The 23,152-nt window shown below is 36.4% G+C and overlaps 1 protein-coding gene across 2 annotated transcripts in view; it reads right to left on the bottom strand.

The window, feature by feature from the left end:
- Positions 1-15,318: 15,318 nt before the first annotated feature.
- Positions 15,319-23,152, bottom strand: part of LOC107553853 (oxysterol-binding protein-related protein 5-like) — a 37,805-nt gene continuing 29,971 nt past the window's right edge. Inside the window, exons 14-19 of one of the 2 annotated variants that reach the window (XR_001604999.1) lie at positions 20,931-21,110; positions 19,414-19,540; positions 19,198-19,312; positions 17,973-18,075; positions 16,968-17,875; positions 15,319-16,743 (exon numbers count right to left, since the gene is read on the bottom strand). Coding sequence is in view for 1 of the 2 variants with exons in the window: in XM_016236171.1 (XP_016091657.1) it covers positions 17,740-17,875; positions 17,973-18,075; positions 19,198-19,312; positions 19,414-19,540; positions 20,931-21,110 (661 nt within the window). In the remaining variant the exon portion in view is untranslated. Of the gene's footprint in view, positions 17,876-17,972; positions 18,076-19,197; positions 19,313-19,413; positions 19,541-20,930; positions 21,111-23,152 lie in introns of both variants that reach the window. The other variant, XM_016236171.1, reaches the window with a different exon arrangement.

The following is a 23,152-nucleotide window of genomic DNA, read 5'->3' as shown; positions in this document are numbered from 1 at the left end:
GTTTGTATTTGGACTTCATTTATGATTAATGGATTTATTAAAAATCAGTTTTGAATTGAATTGATTCATAATATTTTGCATTGTTTTCATGTGACAGTTCAGTTGTGCGCTTTCCTTAAACAGTTGGTTATACCGTCATAATTAAAAAATAATACGGTATTTCAGCATTTACATGTTTACAAAAGTATTATAATGATATTGTGTGGCTTTTGTCAGAACATCCTAATTTCTGAGGAGTAAAAGTATCTTGTAGTGGATTTTTTAAATAATTTTTTACATTTTATTTATTTAAAATAAATTATTCATTAAAATTATTTATAACATTTTACAATATTTTCAAGTCATAATGTGGATGTGCACTAGTTTTGTAGTTCTTAAACAATAGTTACATAATAATAATAAACAGCATTTTAGCATTTGTTTCCAGAATTTATTTTGTGGTTTTGTCACGACCCCTTCAGTTATTTCTGAAAGAAACCCAGGCGTTTCTTGAAGGAGTGGAAAGTCCCTTGTCGTAGAAGTGACTTGTTCATTCAGAAATGTGGCGTCATTGTGCGTCAGATAAAAACTCAATAGACCTGTTGTATAGCTATAGCTATATGCTTGTGCAGTGAGCCACACCCGCTGAAAACGTTTATTACATGCTAACATTTTCATTACAAAATCCTTAACTAACACACGAGCTGGATGGTGTTTCTTCGGGTTCTTTTAATGCTTTATTGCGGCTGTAATCTTCACATTTGCCCTTATGAACAGGTGTAGGCACAGATAAGATTATAAAATGTGTGATCCACCCAAACTACAATAAACGCCGGCGTCTTATCAATAAGTCATGTGATAACAAGCTCATCATTACATGTTATAAATGTGTGTTATTGGTTCAAACAGCATTAAAACGTCTATAAAACCTATTTTTCTATACCTAAATGATGTTTCTTATTAGTTATGATGCATTCAAGGGTCAAAATAACTAATAATATGGGCTTTGGTTATGTAGACCTACACTGTAAAAATGACCGTGAATTTAACGGTAAAAGACTGTAAAAATGCTACAGTAAAAACCTGATAAATGGTTAACGGTAAATTCCCCTACTATATATGGTGAAAAACTGTATTGGACATTACATGTATTGGACATTAATTTTACGGTAGTATACTGTTTTTGGAAGTGAAAAAGACCGTATAATTTACAGTGAATAACCGTAAATTGACATTCCCAGATTTCCCTGCGTTACATTTCAAATTTGATGTTTTTTTGTTGAAATAATTATGCTTCTTCTTAGTTTTTTCTTATCAGTTTTGTATATTAGGGTTGTGTGCTACACCTAATGTTGTTAAATTAATGTTTATTGCATCATTTCAGTTTCATGTGTGTTACCATGATGGTGTTTAGTGTTTGTGTGAATGACACTGTGCACCTTCTCTACATGTTATTATTTAAAAGCTGCTTGTGATGGGCTTTGGTTCATCGTGTGACTTTCTCATCACCACCTGCATTTGGTGGTTATCAGTGTATAACAAATGTACAAAACAGATTTCAGTACTTCAATAGGTTGGTACATTAACATTATATCAGTTAATGAAATTACGGTATTTAACTGTAAATTTAAGTTAAAACTGTAAAACCTAAAACGTTGCTACCGTATTTTTTACGGTAACATTCCGGCAACCACAGCTGCCGGTTTTTTACCGTAAATTTTACGGATTTTTTTTTTACAGTGTAGCAGTGTATGTTTCTTTGTTGAAGTGTCAATAGAGTAAGTGAGAAAACCAGAGCTCTCTGTGGAATTACGCAGCTTTACAGATTATCGAGGCTCGGCTTTGAAGTCATATCCAGCTACTATACTGATCAAAGAGACACGCTGATCTGAGGAGCAGCATCCAGTCAAGAAATATGTTCTGGCTAATTTGACCCCTCAGCTATGGGCTCTTGACAGACTCGGAGGCTCAGGTTCACTTTGTATTCTCTCACGGGGCCTGGTGGTCTGGATGTGTTGTGTGCGGATATCTGGATGGAGACCACAAACCCTGCATATGTCATGGCTATTTAAAGTTTATCGTCTTATCGAGTTTTATTGTTTTCAAGTTACTTTCGAAGGATGAAAGCAGCATTAATGACATAACACAAGACGTTTTTGTTTCTTATGCCATGCGTTTTGAAGCAAACCTTAACATTTTTGGCACTGACAAAACTATGGTTTTTAGTTATAACGGTTGAAATTACTTAAAGGTCTAAGGTCTTATGAAATATAAACCCATTGATTACAGATTAGGCTAAATCACTTCTAAACCAGATCAATACTGTATATATAATTTATATGGTTTAATTAAAAAAGGTGCAAAGGCTGTGATATACTGTGAATATAATCACAGCTAAACAGCATTAAGCTACAATTCCGTTAACACACAGCCCGGCCTCAAGTCTCTTACTGCTTTTACTATTTAGGGCACAAATTTTAATTGAAATGTTTTTCATAGACAAAACTGGAAATGCTTTCTTTTTATGAAGCATTTTATTCAGCATATTTAGGAAAATGAAGACATTTTGATGTATGAAGTTTATTTATTAAAAGATATTTAGGGCACAGATTTCTATTGAAATGTTCTTGTGTACGTAATAAAAAAATACCAATTTTGGACTATTTTTCATATTGTTTTATTTATTTATTGGATTATTTAAACCTAGGATTACTTCATTTAAAAAATATTCAGGACATTTTTCTGTAGTATATTTATGAAAATGAAAACACAAATTTGTTTTATTAAGTATTTAATGAAGTGTATTTAGTAAAAAAAAAAGTTTTATTAAGTATTTAATGAAGCGTATTTAGTCAAATAAATTTAGGACACAATATTTAAATTAATTTAAAATCCATTTAAATGTTTATTATTATTATTATTATTAGTAGTAGTAGTCGTAGTAGTAGTATTTCTTAAGCATTTTAACATAAAATACACATTTTGGAGAATTGTTTTTATATAAAAAAGGAATATAATTTAATTAAAAAATATTCAGAACACATATTTGTACTTTATTTACTAATTTATTTAATTTAATTACTAACTACTGTTGCACTAATGTACACACTAACACGTTACTATATATATATTATATATTATACAGAGACACAATGGTCTGTGTCTCAAACAAACACTTTTGAACATCAAACTTCACAGTCATGCAGGTGGAACCGGAGAGTGTTGTATACTTCTGGTTGGGTTTACAGCAAGAAATGTATCTTTCGTCTCATATCTAAAAGATAAGCTACACCCACCAGTCACTTGTTTGATCTTACAATTTTACTTATTACTGCAGTCCAAAGTTATTGTTTAGTGCTCAATCATATGACGACTCGCTGATTCTTCAGAAAACTTTACCTGCCTTTAGTTTGGACCATACCGACATTTACCCTTTGCAATTAATCAGAGATGGTCGCTAGAAAGTTTTAACACAAGTGCACCATCTCATTTGTGCTTCTCTTTATTTAGTTACGAAATTATGACATTATTACTCGGTTATCTTTACAACTTCTCTTCAGAGCATGACTCAATTCATTCTTCAGTTAGATTAAAATAAATATACCATTGTTTTGGCAACAGGTTTTCATTTAGGAGCCCACTTGTATGAAATAGTCAATATTTACCATATTTGAACATTTTTGGGTGTTTCAGACGTATATGGTAAAATTATTTGGGGGGGAATTTGCCCTCACAGTCAGGTGAGCCCTCACCTGAGTCATACCTCTCATTCTTCACCTGTGACCGCACGAGTAAAAAAGAGCCATTCAGAGACCCGATGAAAGAATGTAACTCCTAAAGTGGCATTCAATTGCGCTCGCAAAAGGAGTCAGTCATCTATTGTACAGTAGAAGTGAAATGTATGTGTGTATAGAGGTATTGTGTCCGTTTACATGTAATGCATCCTGTCCGTTTTTTTAAGCAGCACTTCAATTCTTTGTGGGCGTACATGTCTGTGCTGAAATAACCTGAATGTTTGGCTTTAGGCATTCGAAACATTTAAAGCCACACTCAGATGCCGCCTGATAATTAAATTTGGTTTGACAAAGACTTGACAAGTTCCTTCCTGTGAGATCAAATTTCAAGTAAATCAGGATAGAGCCACATCCTGTCATATAAATGTCATTATAAAAGTGGTCAACTTGAGCGGTTTTTTTTCCAGAATTGTTTTTTTTTTCTCACACAAATCTTTACCAAAAGTAGTTTTTATATTTTATATAGATTTCTTATATTTTAGTATTTTTAACATTTTAACTTTTTTGGTTACACTATAGATATTATATATCTTATAGAATATATATATATATATATATATATATACAGTGGGTACGGACCTGAATTACGAAAAACCCACCCAAATTCCGCACTGAATTAAATTTTGACAAATCTGATTTTATATTGAATTTCAAACCAAACATATATCTTAAGTGATATTTTAGGGCGACTCTCTCCGATGTGTCTGAAAATGTGGTAATTTTTAATAACATCTGTTATAAATCTACAGCATAAATGTATCATATTCTGCAGCTGACTAGAAATCCACGGAGAGAGAGTGAGACCGAGAAAGTAAAACAATCTCTCCAAGGTAAAATTACATAAATTTGCACTTTTACCGCCTAGCATAAGTTCTTTGAGAAATGCATTATGGCTCTGGGTGGAAAGTCCCTGGCACAAGCTTTTTTCAATATGTTTGACCTCTCATTACTCATTCACATCTCTCCAGCAGCAGTTCGGTGTCCTGCTTTCTGTAAATTAAATAAAGCAAACCTTAAACAGGGTGTCTTGGGTGTTACCTAGTCAGGGGAAACCCCTGATCAATTTTATGGAATATAATGACTCAAATAATCATGGTTTTGATGACTGATGATGATTCTTGTCTTGTTTCTTTTAGAGAAAATGCAATGATATTGCAGAAAATGGGTCGGTTGTGCACAGATTTTGGTGATGTATTATTACCTGGGGCAGTAATAGTCTATTTCGCAGACGAATGCACATGTGCTTGCACCCACACGCAATCAGCAAGCAAGCCACTACCTCATTTCCTCTTCCGACACTTTGTCCTGTTCTGTGGTTGGGAATGTCATGCACCTGTGGTAGGAGCAGCTGTGCCTTTTCTTATGAATGCATGATTTATGTTGCCACTGTTTAACTTGGGCTCGGCTGGGTTGTAACAGTGAAAGCGTAGGAGGAATTTGCACATTACGGGTCCAGCCACAGAGGATGTGCTCCATTGTATCCGAGATACAATAACCCGTCTATTTATGTCTATTCTTTTGCGGAATGAATGTGCACGAAAATGAATGAAGGTCTGGGCAGGTTGGTAAATTGAAATGTCAAGTGATCCTGGATCTGTAAATCAATAGATATGATCTTAAGAGCTATTAAATACAGTTCAGATGCAACTTTAGGATTGTACAATGTCTCTTTTCCACATGGCTATCTGTGAAGCTCCCCAAAGAGACTGTAATGGGATGTTTGGCACAGTTCTGTTGTTACAATCACAGTAGTTTGCAGACAATGACATTCCTCCTATGGGAGAGTTTTCAAGAACAGACTGTTATTTGATATAAGAGTCTGCATGTGAAACAGTAAAGGTATCCTTCCCCATGGTCAATAGTAAAATCAACCCGGAAAAATCAAGCATTTTAAGAGTTCATATTCCACCCAGATTCAATGGAATCCAGGACATACACCAACACAATTGGAAGACCTTTTCTGGTGAACATAAAGGTGACTGAAAGGAATGGAGGAAAAGCTAAAAATCTGTTGATACTGTCAAATTTTAGGATCAAACACAAAATTGCTTACTTAATTGCTCTCGAAGTGAGTAGATTCAGACAGCAGGTTCTCACAACTCTAACTTAAAGATGAAAGAGTCTGTGTGCGCAAAACAGGAACTGTTATAACTGAAATTTAAATACCTATAAGAATACTTGCATTCTAAATGCACCGTTTGCTTTCCTTAAACACTATGTACCATGTCTAGTGCAACTTGAGCTCCACTGTCCTGCAGAGTTTATCTCCAGCCCTGATCAAGTTTACCTGCCTGTAACTTTCTAGTAATCCTGAAGGTCTTGATTAACTTGTTCAGGTGTGTTTGATTAGGGTAGGAGCTAAAGTCTGCAGGACTGTGGACTTTTGAGGGTCAAAGTAACCCAAAGACACCCTGGCCTAGTGGATTACCCTGTAAGGGTAGTGTTGTCTCAAATGGAACAATTAACTTACCATTATACTAACCATACTAACCATATACTAACATACTAACCATTTCTATTTTAAGGGAATTATGTTTCAAACACTTGTGGTGTGTTAGCATTAGGATTAGCATTTACTGCTACATAGGGAAGGCTGCACTAATCATACTAGTACTAGTGTATTACAAACTCACTACATTTTGCAGCATGGACACAAAATTACACCGAATAGTGCAGAGGTATGTGGAACAGGATGCACTTAATGTTTTTATTCATTTCAAACCCCAACCCACCAAAAATCTAAGGTTACTAGACCACAGACTCAGATAGTGCACGTACATCTACAAGATGTCTGTTAAAGATCGCTGGAAAGCATCTGTTGAGTACAAACATCTGATAGACGTCTATAAGATGGCAGTTTTGCATACATTCTAAATAATAAACATCTTAAAGACATCTTATAAACATCTATTTGACATCTGATAGGAAACGTCCTATAGATGTATTGCAGATGAGCAAACACTAAAAAAAATATGTCTTGCAGACGTCACTTGGACGTCTCCGTGATACGTGTGCTATCAGGTGAGCTAGTGGGCAGAAAGAGAAATACTGTACTGGTTTGAGTATCTTGATTTCCTGTCTATTCTTTCAACTGTCTTTTCAACAAACAACATGCAATGGATCTTGAAGGAACATTGAGGTTATAGGTATATGCAACTAGTCCTAGTCACACCACTCCAAATGGGATTCAAACCAGCGTCAATCAGCATGGAAGGCGGGGTCACTAAATAGGATACTAAAACAGCAGTCTACTGAGTCAGTTGCTAATGCACCTCTTTAGGCCAGCGGAATGATGTTTTACTTCCAAATCCCCAATTTCTCCCTGGGCACCCCAGCAAAGATGGCTGCCCACTGCTCCGGATGTGTGTTCACTACTCACTGCTGTGTGTGTGTGTGCACTTGGATAGGTTAAATGCAGAGCACAAATTATGAATATGGGACACCATGCTTGGCCACACTCCATGTCACTTTTACCAGTGCACCTCAGGGGAGTGATGTTTTACCTGCAAATTCACCCTCATCTGGGTCACGGCACCATTGCAACCCGTTCCACTCAAACCAGCCAGCATGGGAGGTGGGCGTTAACATGGATGCTAAAGATGGCAGTCTCTAAGCATTAGTCACTAGTGCATTGGCTCTTTAGGCCAAGGGAGTGAGGTTTACCTGCATAGCTCTTACTAGGTGGCCTCTTTAAAATATACTTGAAGAATAACATCAAGGTGCACTTTCATCAGATATGTTGATAGCCAATGTCAGTTCCAGATGAGTCTACACCATCTGGAGTCTACATTAGTTATTTCACCAGTGGCATGCATGATGGGTAGACATCTACTTGCTGGCACATTGACTCAAGCTGATCAAGTCAAATCTTCAACCTCATTCAAAAGACAGTGTTAATGAGCCAAGAGAAGCTCAGAGAGGATCCAGGAGAGCAGGCTGGGCAATGTCAGTGTCAGTCTTGCCTTTCTAACACCTCTCTGCTCCTACCAGCTCACGTCTCAGGTCTTGGAAAAAGCATAAGATTGTATTACAAACACGTACATGTTCAGTCCACCATGACTGAATGCCCCCCCCCCCCCCCCCCCCCCCCCCTTTTTTTTTTTTTTTTTTTTTTTTTTTTCCCGCTTCTTTTTTATCAAATTATCCCCCAGTACATGCATTTTTTTGTAAATACTACACCCCCACAGCTGTGCCTGAGGTGGCAGGGTCTTGTTTATCGTACCCAGTGCAGCTGTCCATTATGGCAACTGCAAGCGGAGGATTAAACAGAAGACAAGAAGTAGCAAGGAGGAGGAAATGTGATGGAAGCAAGATGAAAGAGTGAAAACTAGTTCCTATATTCTCAGTTATAGATTGAGGGAATGCTCTCTTTCTTGACAACCTTCCCATATATTAGATCACAAAACAGGGATAAGATTTATTCCAGTAAGGAGTTGGGTTGCTTAAGCATGTCCACACTATGTGTCAGTGTGCTGCCCACAAGGCTATCAGCTCTGAGTCTGAGAGTCTGAGATGGTGGATAGAAGGCCAGAGGTTAGAATTTCCATTCATGTTAGTGGTAGCATTCAAAAAACAGCATGCAAAAAAATTCCATGTAATTGAATAACCAATTACATCTTCCGATATTGTGAAATGTGCATCCAGAGACTTTTCCCATGATGCCACGGTAGAGGAATCATCATATTCATAAAGGCCAAGGAACAGTGGCATGACCGATTTTGTACATGGTGTTGCCAACATGGAGGATGTAGCATGTTAAATTAAAACAAGTTCTCAGAGCAAATTCTCAAATGCAGTACATACTTATAAATAATAATAATAAATTCAATATGTGAATTTGGATGCAGAACAACTTCACTTTTTTAGTCAATCATGGGCCATAAATGTAATGTGACTAATCACTTCAGGAAAATTACATCATGACAACATTGGTTGGCTAATGGCCCCGCAAGAACACACACAGTCTGTACTGATCAGAATATACTGAACTATACCAACAATAATGCCATTTCTTGATTAGATCAGCATGTTATTTTATTAATGTTTAATGTTGTATAACCCATTTTCACTTGCATGTTGAGTTCACAGGCCTGTCCTGACATGCTGCACTTGGATACACCCAGAAGGTCATAAATCAATCCCACAGTCCCACAGCATAATACTTCCTGGTGCAGTGGGTTCACTTCTGGGCTGTCAACAAAGGGTTGAGGGTTCCTGCAAGACGCAATCCTTGAGCTATCAGAACTGTGCCCTTGAGTAAGGCACTCAGGTTACTCCAGTTGAATTGTCTCTAAAATAAATACACTGTAAGTTGCTTTGGGTCCATTACACCCCACATTTGAAATTAGGGTGGTTTTGCTGTTGAGGACATTTCTAACCAAAACAACTTACATTGTTTTCAAGTGATCTATTTATGATTTACCTGGGAATCAAACCCACAACTTTAATGTTGTACCCTAGAAATATGCACTACTATTTGAGCTACTGGAACATGCGGAATGGATTCCTGCGAGAAACTCTTAAGCAATCCTGACATTGGCAGCAATATAATTACATATGCATACTGTGATAAACTGTTTTTAGTGGTAGATTCAAGAACGTGAACATTACCAAGTATAAGAGATGCCAGCAGACCTTTAGCTGTCCCCCTAGGGCTCTATCAGTGGTCACTTCTTTGAAGACTCTGTGGCATGTCCTTGAACTGGTCTATATAGAATACCTATGAGAGTAGTAACAGTATTCAGTTTCGTCCATTTGTTAATCATCCTGTCAACTTATCAAGGACCAAGTGCTAAGAAGCCCTTTTACGTTCTCCACAGCTTCTTCTGAGGTTTTTTGATATCGCTTTCAACACTACACATTGCACTTGAATAGGCCTCTATTGCAAAAATAGGCAATCAAATTGAATGCTTTTATTTTATATATGACATGAGTCAAAACATAAAATAAGTTGAAGGTATTTTTTATGGTTTGTGTTTTAGTTAACTATAATAACACGTTGAATGGATTAGATTCTCCACAGCTTCTTCTGAGGTTTTTTGATATCGCTTTCAACACTACACATTGCACTTGAATAGGCCTCTATTGCAAAAATAGGCAATCAAATTGAATGCTTTTATTTTATATATGACATGAGTCAAAACATAAAATAAGTTGAAGGTATTTTTCATGGTTTGTGTTTTAGTTAACTATAATAACACGTTGAATGGATTAGTGCAGTTCAAGATCTCCTGTATCTTCTTACATAAGATTATTATCATAAATAATAGGACTACTTGGATTTTTATGAGCTATACATTCACAAATCCTTCCAAGACATCACAAACGGTTTCTCAGATCGCTGTCAAAATGTGATTCACAACAACTGATGAAGTACACTTTATCCTTTTTAAGCACTTATCAGAATATGAAGTATTGTACTGTCCTTTTTCGTTGTGGGTGTGCTATCATGACTGTGCATCTTAGCACGATCATGTATTTTTTTCTTGCAGGTATCGCAGCAGGTCGCTCTGCATTTGAAGTCATTTGTTCTGCAACAAGACCTGACAAGCTCAATTCAGCCAGTCATGACCCACCCTGCTAAAGGAGGCTGCTCCATTTTTCTTTCGAAACAGGTCACAGCAGTCTGTTGGAAACAGACAGGCAGGGCACCATGGTTGAAGAAGACAAATGGGGCTCTGTTTATGATGCCCGCTGTAGCTCATCTTGTGGTATTTTGAAATATGCGTAGCTGACAACTCATTACAAGGAATTTCTATTTGTTTTGTTTTAGTTATAACTGCAGAAAAATTTTGCAAGGTTAAATCTTAAAACATTTAAAATGAAGCAGTAGGAACGTGGTGGCTCAACATATAGCACTTTTTCCTCACAGCAAGAAGGTCCCTGGTTCGAGTCCTAGCTGAGTGAGGCGGCCTTTCCCTTTCTGATCACTAGATTTGTACGAAAATAGACTTAATTTAAGAAAACAAATGAAAATAGATATCTTATGCAATTTCTCAAATAAACATATTTTTGGATATTTGTACTAGAAAACAAGACAAAAAAAAATTCCACTATGACAAACTGGTAGTGAAAGACAATGGCTGAACACAACAGCTCCACCACACCTGCAGACTGACGAGTTCAAACCCTCAACTGCTAATGAATCATTTCCTTTCTGTCACGTGGGTAACTTTTTATAATAAAACGTCTTTTTAACCATGAATCCGGCATCAAAGCTGCTTGAAAAAATGCACACAATGTAGTCACAAGGTTAAGACCTGGCATTTTTTATTTTCATTTATTTATTTTTCAAAACAGTTTATCCAATAATAAATTTAGTGTCTGGGTACTAATCTTCATCAATGTTGACATTACATATTCACTTGTAAAAAAAAATATTTAAAGTTTACAAAAAAAAGTTTTATAAGTTACAGGAACTATGTATTATACTACAGGTATTATCTATTTATGGCAGTTGTGGTAAAATCGTAAATTGTAAAAAGTTTAGGTTGAACTCATCCAAAATAATCAGACCGGATAATCTAATGTAAATTAGGAACACTGCACTGTAATTCTTCATTATACAACAATTAGTTCTGTTCCTTAAATTTGATTGGCCAAGTGGCATTTCCAAGACTGATGATATGACAGTCAGGCCTAACATGTCATTTTAAGATGCGCAAAAGAATAGCGCTTTTTTAAAAAAAATGGAAATCCAATATTTCAGTGTTGATTCAGTATTAATTCCGCATTTAAGTCTGTGTTGGTTTAATGTTGATTGAGTATTGATTTGCATTGATTCAGTAGTTTATGTGTGAGTCACTGAATCAGCATTGTTTAACTGCTGAATAAGCATTGTTTCAACTTCGATTCAGTATTACTAGTTTGTAAATTCAGTGTTGTTTTAATGTTAATTCAATGTTCCCCAAGTGAAAAAGCATAAATAAAATATCTATGTGATGTAGCACAAACAGTACAGGACAAGTTCTGCAGCAAATCTGAATACTAAAGGTTAAGGATTTTAACAAATCCTAACCCTAAATATGAGTTATAGTAATAATAATGTTTGTTATGCCTAATTATACTGCACAGAAACTACAGTTTCACTTATTGTACCCTGTGGTTAAATAAAGCCCTATTCAAAACAAACCGATTTTTTATTGCTTCTGTAGACTAAAATATAATGAATGTGTCTGAAAATATAACGAATGTGTCTGAATGTGTGTCTTTCTGTATGCAAGCGATCCCTGCTCTGACTTAGTGAACATGTCAAGGCATGACTCTGACGCCTCCCTGTGCTCTGTAATCTGAGATGGCTCAGATCGAGGAAGCTCAGGAGTGGTAATTACTTGGCAAACATCCGCAAGAACAACCCAAACTAGTCAACACCTTGTCCTCCCAACACACCTAAGTCTAGATTTAGTGTCCTGCCCTCTCATCTCTCACTTTATAAGCCATTGCAGTGGTCCATAATAAATTAAAAGTTCTTGAAAGTTTGACACTTTCTATTAAATGAAAGACAGCAGACTTTTTTAAAAAAAAGACTTTCTCAACACTGGCGAGAAAAGTGGGGAATGAATTCTGGAAATCATAGAATCAGGTTCAAACTCACATCACTTGTAAAAGCACCATGGCTCAACATGTCCGAACATGAGCACTAACTGCTAGGTCAGCACTCCAACAGTGTAGCGGATGCTTTTATCCAGAGTGACCAGAAGTTCAGACTAGTGATTCAGTAGTCAGTTGTCCAAAATTCAACTAGTCCATCAGTGAGGCTAAGCTTCCCTTTTTTAACTTTAATATTGTCTGTGTTTCTACAGTGACAACTTCTAAGAGAGGGTTTTAACTGCTTATAGTAACTTGTTTTTGTTTTAAATAGCAGTTCAAACCCAACATACCCCTCCCCCTTTTTAAGTGAAAAAGTGAAGTGACATGTGGCCAAGTATGGTGTCCCATACTTGGAATTTGTGCTCTGCATTTAACCCATCCAAGTGCACACGCACAGTAGTGAACACACACACACACAGCCCGGAGCAGTGGGCAGCCAATGCACCTGGGGAGCAGTTGGGGGTTCGGTGCCTCGCTCAAGGGTCTCACCTCAGTCATGGTATTGAGGGTGGAGAGAGCACTGGTTATTCACTTCCCTCACCAACAATTCCTGCCGGACCTGAGAACTCAAACCTTCTGGCTACAAGTCGACTCTATATCTATTAGGCCACGACTGCCCCTTTTTTTTAGATGGACTAACATCCATCAGTCTATCTTCCAAATTGCCTGTCCTACGTAGGGTCACGGAGATGCTGGAGCCAATACCAGCCTCTCAAGCCATAGACAGGAAAACACCCTGGACAGATGAATGGTCCATCACATGACACTACTCACCTATAGACAATTTAGTTTCCAATTCACCTATCATGTATGTTTTTGGATTTAGGGGAAATCAAAACATCCAGAAGAAACCCTCATAAACTTGGGGGGAACATGCAGAGTCAATATGCAAGTCACATTCCAAAAGAGCAAATCTCCAAATGTATGACTACACAGGGGACATTACAGCCGGACAAAGACTCTTTGCAGGCCTTGGGACTGGAGCCATGCCAAGAGCATCCAGAAACCGTTAACAAAGAAAGGTGTGACAGTAAGAACCCAGGAGTTCCGCCATGCCTCCAAGGGTCTTGACTTGCAGAAGTACTGTCAGAACACCCACGCACGCTCTACTTTCAATCACGTATGGGTCATGTCCACCTAAAAGGACCTACTGCGGTTCAATCATTTAATAAACACTTTGTCCTCAGGCATTGAATCTTAAGTTCATGTTTGTTTCCCAGAAAGCATATTACACAGCTGTAGGAGGAGGGAATTCTTTTGTGTAGAGTCCAGCACACATGTGACCTAATTAAGCCCTGCATTTTCGGAGCGTTTCCGTCTTCCCCCGCACGTATCAGAGCACAAAGGTCCAGTGTATGTGCCCACTCGCAGATATGTAGCCTGTAGGCCCTGGCGTATTTGCAACTACTGTTGTCCCTCCGAGACTTGTCGATCAGTGTGATAGGCCGACAATTGGCATTATAAACTGAATGTTCACCATGAAGACAAATAAACGAACAGTTACCAAGTAAACGTTTATCAGACGACTCGAGGCTAAAAAGTGTACTGGCTAAGAGTAACTTAGCTCCCTAGAGACTGGATTAACATCACTGTGCAACACGACAGCCTGAAACCAAGCGATCATGGATGAGATGTTGAACTTAAATAGCACTTGTCTTCTAACCTACAGCTGTATTTGAAGGTGTATTGCTTAAAAGTGGATCGCTGACTCATACGCTCCCGAAAAACCACACCCAACCTCTGCCTGGAGGCTTTTTCTACAGTCATAGTTTCTATGAAAAACTTAACTATATACCCACAGGTATTGAGGCAGGTTGTCTCTTATTTCTATTTTCTTTTGACCAGATCAGACAGCAGACCGCAAATATTGCCCTTTCATTCCACAGGCCTGCATTTACTCAAGGAAGTGGATGAAGGAAGGGGATTTTCAGAAGTATACACACTTTTTACCATGTCCCAACAAGCTCTAGGACTGCCTGCTGTGACAACAAAAAGAAAACTCCAACTGTGAAGGCCGTTGAACCAAAAAAAAAAGACCTTGAACTTTTTACCCATCTCTTATGCACAGATGATAGCTAGTGTGTTTAGGTGAATGCCAGGGCATTGCGAAGCAGTTACTTTGGTGTTCTGAGTGTTGTTAGCATGTTGTTAAGGTGTTCTCATTGTTAGAGCACTGCAATGGTGTTATTGGTGCTTGCCAGGGTATTGCGAAACAGTTGCTAAGGTGTTCTGAGTGGTTGTTTGCATGTTGCTAAGGTGTTCTAATGTTGCTTCCGAATAGGTCTACCTCCCTACTATATAGAATGCAAGAAAAAATATATGAGACAGGTACTACAAGTACTGTCCAAATTCACAGTATTCATAAAACAGTAGGTGAAAAACACAGATAACCTACCATTTCCGGGCGAGATTCTGAAATGCGCATCGATTGGACACTTTATTATCCCATGAGGCCACGGGAGAGGAGTTGTGAATGGCAGTGAAGGGACAAAACCCAAAGTCCCATGACAATAGTAATAAGACAAATGTAGTACATCTGGATTTCATTCATTCTAGATGGAAAAGACTTTTAAACCCACGTTAACTTTATTTCTTATCAAATGTAGAATGTACTCAGACGATTAAGATGGTAAAGATTCCGGATACACCTTAAGTGATTAGCTACTGCTAGCACGTTGTTAATGTCTTTTGAGGGTTAGCATGTTGCTGAGGTGTTTTGAGTGAATACTTAAGAATTCTTTAAAATAATCTTCTTTAAAATCATAACTACTTAAAGTTAGGATAACCTCCAGCTGACTTTCTGAGTGTATTTGGTTGTTTCAAATTAATAACAAAACACTGGCTACATATAATACACATTACAACTATTAGGGAGTTTATGGCTTTCAAATAGTGGCAAAAATGGTAAAACACTTTGTAAAACCGATCTAAACGTGTTCCTTATTGTGCGTGCGAATGTTTCAAAAAGGACAAAGCAACATGTCGAAATGTAAAACTTTACTGTGGTGCTGTAATTGCAACAATCATTAATAAACAGTGAGCCATTGACATCTCATTCATTTCAGTTTTCAGACAAGATAACATTGTACTGTGCTCTGTAACAAAGGAAAAAAAGGAAATGAAAAATAATTGTACATTTCAATGGGTTGAACTATGGCTCAGGAGCTCACGCATCATTCAAGCATAAATTTCCTATATGAATCCTGCATTGGAAATTTTGTACTTTGACCTTAATATTTCCCCACTAAGGGGTCACTCAAACTTCACAACAGCAAAAACCTCAGGAAGAGAAAGGGATTTGATGCTTGACTCTACTTGCTCCCAGAAAACCTGAATGAATGTGTTCTTAAAAACAATACGATTATTATATATAAAACAAATCAAGTGAAATGATCAAATAAATACATTCTCAATTTCAAATTTCCCAAACAAACATATACACTTTCGATTACTCGGTCACACCTTCGTTATTGAACGAACAAAATCAATGAACTGGAACTTCCCAGAAGGCCTCACATGTCCCTATTGAGACTGACCTACCCAATGCTCAACAAACAGTCATGAATATGAATATTCTTATTATGGCAAGCCGGTTTAACATTTAATCCTTACAATGTACTAATATTTTTTTTCATGCTACTAGTACCTATTAAATACATACTAGTACTTTTTTTTATTAGATACAAGTTTTACATACATATTACATACTAGTACACATTTATTAGATACTAGTAGTTATTACAAATTTTACTAGTTCGATTTTTAATTGAACTGTACAGTGGCATAACATAAGATTGTGACATAAGATTACTAGTACTTTTTTATATACTAGTAGTTGTTCATTAGGTACTAGTACTCATTTTTTAGATACTAGTACCTATTATTAGATACTAGTTATTATTTATTGGATACTAGGACTTATTCATTAGATACTCCTATTTATCAAATAGATACTAGTACTTATACCAAATATTACTAGTACAATTTTTAATTGAACTCTACAGTGGCTATTCTGACTAGTCATAACATAAAACTAGTACTAAATAGTTGATATGTGAATGACAGATTCCCATAGAAGTCAATGTCAACAATTTGAAAAGTATTACTAGTAACAATAGAATGGTTACTAGTTACTGCTGAAATAAGTAAAAGTACCTTTAAAAAGTTACTAGTGGCTATAAGCACTAGTTGATAATGAATAAGAACTAGTAACACAAAGAATAAGAAATACTAGTTAATGAATAAGCACTAGTAGCTAATGAATAAAAACTAGTAGCTAATGAATTAGAACTAGTAGCTAATAAATAAACTCTAAAGGCTAATGATTAAGCACTAGTAGCTAATGATGAAGCACTAGTAGCTAAAGAATAAGAACTAGTAGCTAATGAATAAGAACTATCAGCTAATGAATTAGAACTAGTAGCTAATGAATTAGAACTAGTAGCTAATAAATAAACACTAAAGGCTAATGATTAAGCCCTAGTAGCTAATGATGAAGCACTAGTAGCAAATGAATAAGAACTAGTAGCTAAAGAATAAGCACCAGTAGATAATGAATAAGAACAAGTAGCTAATGATTAAGTACTAGCACCTAAGAACTAGTACCTAAAGAATAAGTACTAGTACTTAATAGAATAGATACTAGTGGCTAAAATATAAGTAACAGTAGTATGAAACTAGATACTAGTACGTTTTAAGGATTAAATGTTAAACCAGCTTGCCACAGTCCTATGGCTAATTGTTCATTCTGTTATCATAGTCCTCTCTCCAATTCTGTTAACTTCATCTAAATCTACACAACGCATTTGGTGTCAGAGCATTGTTTCCTTTGTGTACAATCAAGTTTGTAAACATTTACTCTTCTCTGTACTGTTCTATGCAGAAACACTGTTTTGGTAAAATAATAAAATGAGCAAATTTATGTGGTCAGTCGTTGACTTGAAAGCATAATAAAATTGCACTGGCGGACTTCATTGACTTTTCGCTTATTTTTTTCCCCTTTTTGGCATCAGTATTAAGGCCCGGTGTATAAATGGAAGAGGAGTTTGTGGGTAACGTGAACATAGACACACAAACCCATTCAACTGCATTCAAATATGCCACAAATACTATATTGCAAGAGAAAGGGAAGTACATAGGAAAGAGGGAACACGCCACTTACCGAGAGTGGCAGTACAGCATTGTACATCCACTCTGAAATGATTATCGGTCATATTAATTAAAAAAAAGAGTCTCTTTCTCTCTAATTGAAGTGCTTGGTGCTTTATGGTGTGGCTACAGTCAGTAGCAACAACACGGCGGGGCATTCAAGGGGCTATGTGACGGTGATAGTTTGGCTGTGTTTATTGCTAGGCGATGGTCTCTAGGTGACAGCATCTCAAGTGAAGACGTAGTTGATGAGTAGCTGGAAGAGCAACAGCATGCAGAGGATGAGACAGTGGCGGCCGCTCAAGGACTTGCTTTCCTCTGCTGTCTTGTGCCGCGTGATCTGACGACCCAGTGCACTCAGGTTTCTGAAGAAACAGGGATTGAGATGCAGGGATCAGTGTGATTAATAGACGATACTGAATAGCATAATGCTGAATACAGTAGGTCTCAGGCTATACTTGCCTCTGGATGTCCTGCTGTGTTTTCTGTATAGCTGCTACCGAGGCCTCTATGAGGGCGATGTCCTTCCCTTCTTTAGTGCATCTTGCACACTGGTTCATGAAGCCTGAGGAAGTCACATAGAGACATATAAAACAAACAACCTAAAGACTTGAATTGGTTTTCAATTTTATTTTAAAATATATATTTATTTTTGCTTTAAAATATATATTTATTTAGTTTTATAATACATATGTTATTTATTTATTTTATAATGCAAGCTTTATTTAAAAATCTACTTGTTTATAATACATATTTTTTGTTTTATAATAAATATTTTAGTTAGTTTGGTCTTTTTTTTAACCTTTATTTTATTTTTATATATATTTTTTAGGATAATATTTTACTTATAATATATTTAATTAATATACAAATATATATAAAACATATATTTTATATGTTTTTAAAATAAATATTTCAGGATCCTTTATATATATATAATTTTATGCTAAACATTTATTTTAGGATACATTTTTTTTATTTTATAATGCATGTTTTAGAATAACTATTTTTTATTTTAGAATAATTCGTTTATACTAAACATTTATTTTAGGATAAATATAATGCATGTTTTATAATAACTACTTTTATTTTAGAACATTTTTATTTTAGAATTGCTTTATTTTAGAATAAACACATTTTATTTTAATACACATTTATTTGAAAAATAAATATTTTAGATATATAAAATAAATATTTTAGATATATAAAATAAATATTTTAGATATATAAAATAAATATTTTATTCTTCAATAAATATATTTATTTTAGAGTAAATCGTTTATTTTGGAATACATTTATTTTGTTTTATTTCTTTTTTTTTATCATGTGTAATCAGCCAATGTTCTAAAGCCACTTCATTTTTATTAAAGCTTTCCCAAGCTGTTTGTCTGGATTGAATCAGTTTTTGTAAAGGTATTTAAAAGTTGTGTCTAAATTATTTTTATAAATGCATTTAGTTTACTGTAATATACAGCATCAAGTCAGATATTGATCAGATCAGTCAGATATGAGACACTCTTTCAGAAAGCGGATAACTGAAGTTGGAAAATCTGATTGGATTAGTCACGTTTGAAGCTTTTGTAACAGTCCACAGTCAGACTGATGAACTCTTTTAATTGCCGGAAGAACTATTTATTCAGCTCTTAGAATAGATGGAGCTGTGTTTGCGTATGGCTTGATGACTTGCCTTCATTGTCGGATGACTCATGGTTGGGTTCTGGTGTGCTGCTGCTGCTCTCTGTGTTCTGACTGCAGCTGGACGGCTGGCTGCTCGACTTCCTGTGTTTGCCGTTCACCCGCACCTGAGAAACACACGTCTGTCAACCAAACACACCCTGAAGGGCCAGCAGGTCACCTACATAAATCCTCCTTTACAGAATACCAGGAACCCTGTGCGACTCACCTTCTGCTGTGCAGCCCAGTTCTGGCTGTAGAAGCTTCTGCGTTGGTGCTGGGAATTCTCTTTTGTCTGGATGATGCCGTCTTTCTCAAACTGCAGCAGACAGCGCTCCGGATCCCACGGCTTAGCGCTGAGAACAGAATCAGGACGAGGAGATTATTAGTTACTGAAATACTGCCACATTTGTGGATTTGTCATTTTTATTTAACAACAACAACAATAAAAAATGCTTGAAAATAAAAGCAATGATTTATACATTTAAAGATTAAAATGTATATTAAAAATAATAAACGAAAATATCGTAATTCATTAAGTATTACTGAATTATTCAAATGAATTATATATTAATGTTCATAAAATATACACAATGTTATATATTATAGCATTTAATACTAATAATAATTGTATATTATATTATATGTAATAAAATATATAATAAAAATTTCTATTAAAACATTTTTAAATTGTATATATATATATATATATATATATATATATGTATATATATATATAAACATTTATACTATTGAAAATTAGAGTATCACTTAATTTGGCTTTAAATCACTTTTTTTGCAGTGTATGATGATTAATAAGTGTCTATAAATGACATTAATTAAAAAAGGATATATAGATATAGATACACAATTGTATATAGATATTAATAACATTATAATCTTTAATTATGTATATATATATATATATATACACACATATATATATATATATATATATATATATATATATAAATAATAAAATGCATACAATTTCATATAGTTGTTAATAATATTAATAACATTATATAATTTAATAATGATGATGATAATGATAATAATAACAACATATATAATATTTACAATAATTCATCATGTAATAATATATAATAATGTATTATTTAATAAAAGGTAACACTTTATAATGTCACATTAGATAGCATTAGTAATTGCCTTAACTAACATCAAAGAGCAATACATTTGTTACATTATTTATTCATCTTTGCTAACATTCATTAACTGTTCATTGTTAACTCACTTCCATTAAATGTTAGCAGATAAAACTTTTGATTTTAATAATGTACTAGTAAATGCTAAAAAAAAAGAAAAAAAGAACCACGATTATTTTTCACCATTAGTTCACGTTAACTGATGCAGATAACTAATGTTAACTAATGTGACCTTATTGTAAAGTGTTACCAATAAAACAAATATACGGTTACACTTTATTTTAAGGTGTCCTTGTTACAGTGTGATTATACATTTAAGTACTGAGCGATATTAATTAACTACATGTACTTACTATACGGTTAGGATTAGGGTTACTTGCATATAATTATGCATAATTAATTGTTATTACAATAGTACATACATGTACCATGCATAACAAGGACACCTTAAAATAAAGTGTTATCAAATATACATATACGTCAATGAAAATTATGGAATTAGTTGTTTTTGCTTTAAAGCACATTATATTTCTGTAGCACTTGTGTATGATAATGAATAAGTGTGCTATTGTGACCGTACTCGGGGTATCTGTAGTGCCACTCATTAGTGTCGCTGTTGAAGGTGAAGAGTCGTGGGTTCCAGAGCCGCTCGGCTCGTTCTCGGACCTCCTGCCGCTGAGCCTCTTCCAGCACAAACTTCTCCTGCGTGGCTCTCATCTGGTCTTTATCCATAATCGCTCTGGTCACATGCTGCCACAGCCTGCAGGAAAACACACCCACAGCTTTCCACTATAAGCTCAACAGCTAATAACAGACAATATTGTTTAGTCATTATACATTTTTACAGCTCTTTGATGTGGTATAATATAAACCAGAAAGTTCAGGTCATTTTGAATCACGCTTATTTTTTGCAAAGTTGATTTAAAGGACAAGATTCAAAAGATTTAAGAGTGATTTGTGATTTGTAGTCGTCAACAAGTTTTGACTTCTTAACATTAGCAGGAGCCACCTGTAACTACATTACATTAACTATTAACAACATTTTGGCAAGCAAAATATAAATTGATAATATTTCATTATTGTACATGTTTTACCAGAGCTTGAGCTTCTGGAGAAAAACAAAATGGAATAGATTTATGAAATAGACTTAGTGGCTTTTATATAACAACATTTTTTTGTAATAAAAAGCAATAACTGATTAATTTTAAGATTAAAATATATTGTTACGGAGGAGGCTCCCGTACCACCTCCTCCGCACCACCAGAGGGAACTGTCCCCAGAGTATTAGCGATCTTCCATTCGGACTCCATTTCCCATCATCCCTCTTACCTGGGCCTGATTACACGATCCCACCTGCATCTCATTTACACACACACATATAAGCCACACCATTTCACGAACTCCTTGCGAAGTCTTGATTTGCCCCGGCTGTCATTTCCGAGCGTTATACCCGTGTTTTGTTTTCTGTGCTTTGATCTTGGACTGTTTCCTGTTTCTCTGATTGTTATCTGCCTGCCCCGACTTGGATTGTTTCACCCGGACTCTGTTCTCTAGCCGCCTGCCCCGATCTCTCGCCTGGTTCTCGATTCTGCCGCTGCCTTGTCTCTACTGTTCTGCCTTGCCGGTATTTGACCCTGTATTGTCTGACGATTCTTAATAAACTGCAAATGGATCCAAACCCTTCTGATGTGTCGCAACAGAAGACTTCGCCAAACAGCGATCCAGCAGCGCTCCTACAATTATCAACAGAGCTCTCTGCTTAGGCCACACAACTCGCCATACATCAACACCAGTTAAATCGGCTCACAACATTGACTGAGGAGCTCGTCAAGGCACTGCAAGGCATCAGCATATCACCCCCCGGAGCCATGTCTAATCCGCCATCTGTTCTCAGGAGCCCACAGCCTGCTCAGACACCTCCAGTCAGCCCACGACTTGCTTTACCTGAGAAATTCGACGGAGCACCTGCCAAATGCAAGGGTTTCCTACTTCAGTGCTCGCTCTTCGTCAACCAACAGCCCTCGCTTTACCCCACGGATTCTAGCCGCATTGCTTTCACCTGCTCACTACTCACCGGGAGAGCATTGGATTGGGCCACCGCTGTCTGGAGGATGGACGGTTCAGCATTCCCCACCTTCGAAGCAGCGGCTGGTAACTTTGTTTCATATGAATTCGCTCAGCACCACAAACTAAAACTGACTCCTTGTAACTCTTCCCTAGCAGTGGAGGCGTTAGATGGACGGCCCCTTGGAGAGGGGAGGATTTTAAGCATCACCGAAGAAGTCAAATTACAGGTTGGAACCCTGCACTCTGAATTCATACAATTCTTCGTCATCCACTCGCCCAGTCACACTATCATCCTAGGACTGCCCTGGCTCCGCACTCACAATCCTCTCATCTCTTGGAGGGAGGGACAAATTATTCAATGGGACGTCAAATGTCAAGATCATTGCCTGAGCAAAATTACCCGCACCTCCAGCAATGCCTCTCTATCCCCTGCTCCAGTCCCAAACAATCTTTCTCTGCCCTCAGAATACTCGGACCTCGCCGACGCCTTCAGTCAAAAAGGGGCGTCTCAGCTTCCCACTCACCGTTCTGTTTATTGTGCTATTGACTTAATGCCCGGCACCACTCCTCCTAAAGGCAGAATCTTCCCGTTATCTCAACCCGAATCTGAGGCCATGAAACTTTACATTGACGAGGAACTATCTAAGGGATTCATTCGACCCTCAACTTCTCCTGCTTCAGCCGGGTTCTTCTTTGTAAAGAAGAAGGACGGAGGGTTACGGCCATGCATTGATT

The sequence above is a fragment of the Sinocyclocheilus grahami genome, unplaced genomic scaffold (genome assembly GCF_001515645.1).
Source record: "Sinocyclocheilus grahami isolate Dianchi unplaced genomic scaffold, SAMN03320097.WGS_v1.1 scaffold483.1, whole genome shotgun sequence".
NCBI classification, from domain to species: domain Eukaryota; kingdom Metazoa; phylum Chordata; class Actinopteri; order Cypriniformes; family Cyprinidae; genus Sinocyclocheilus; species Sinocyclocheilus grahami.
Note: the sequence above shows the minus strand (reverse complement) of the source record. Positions and strands in the feature narration are given on the sequence as shown.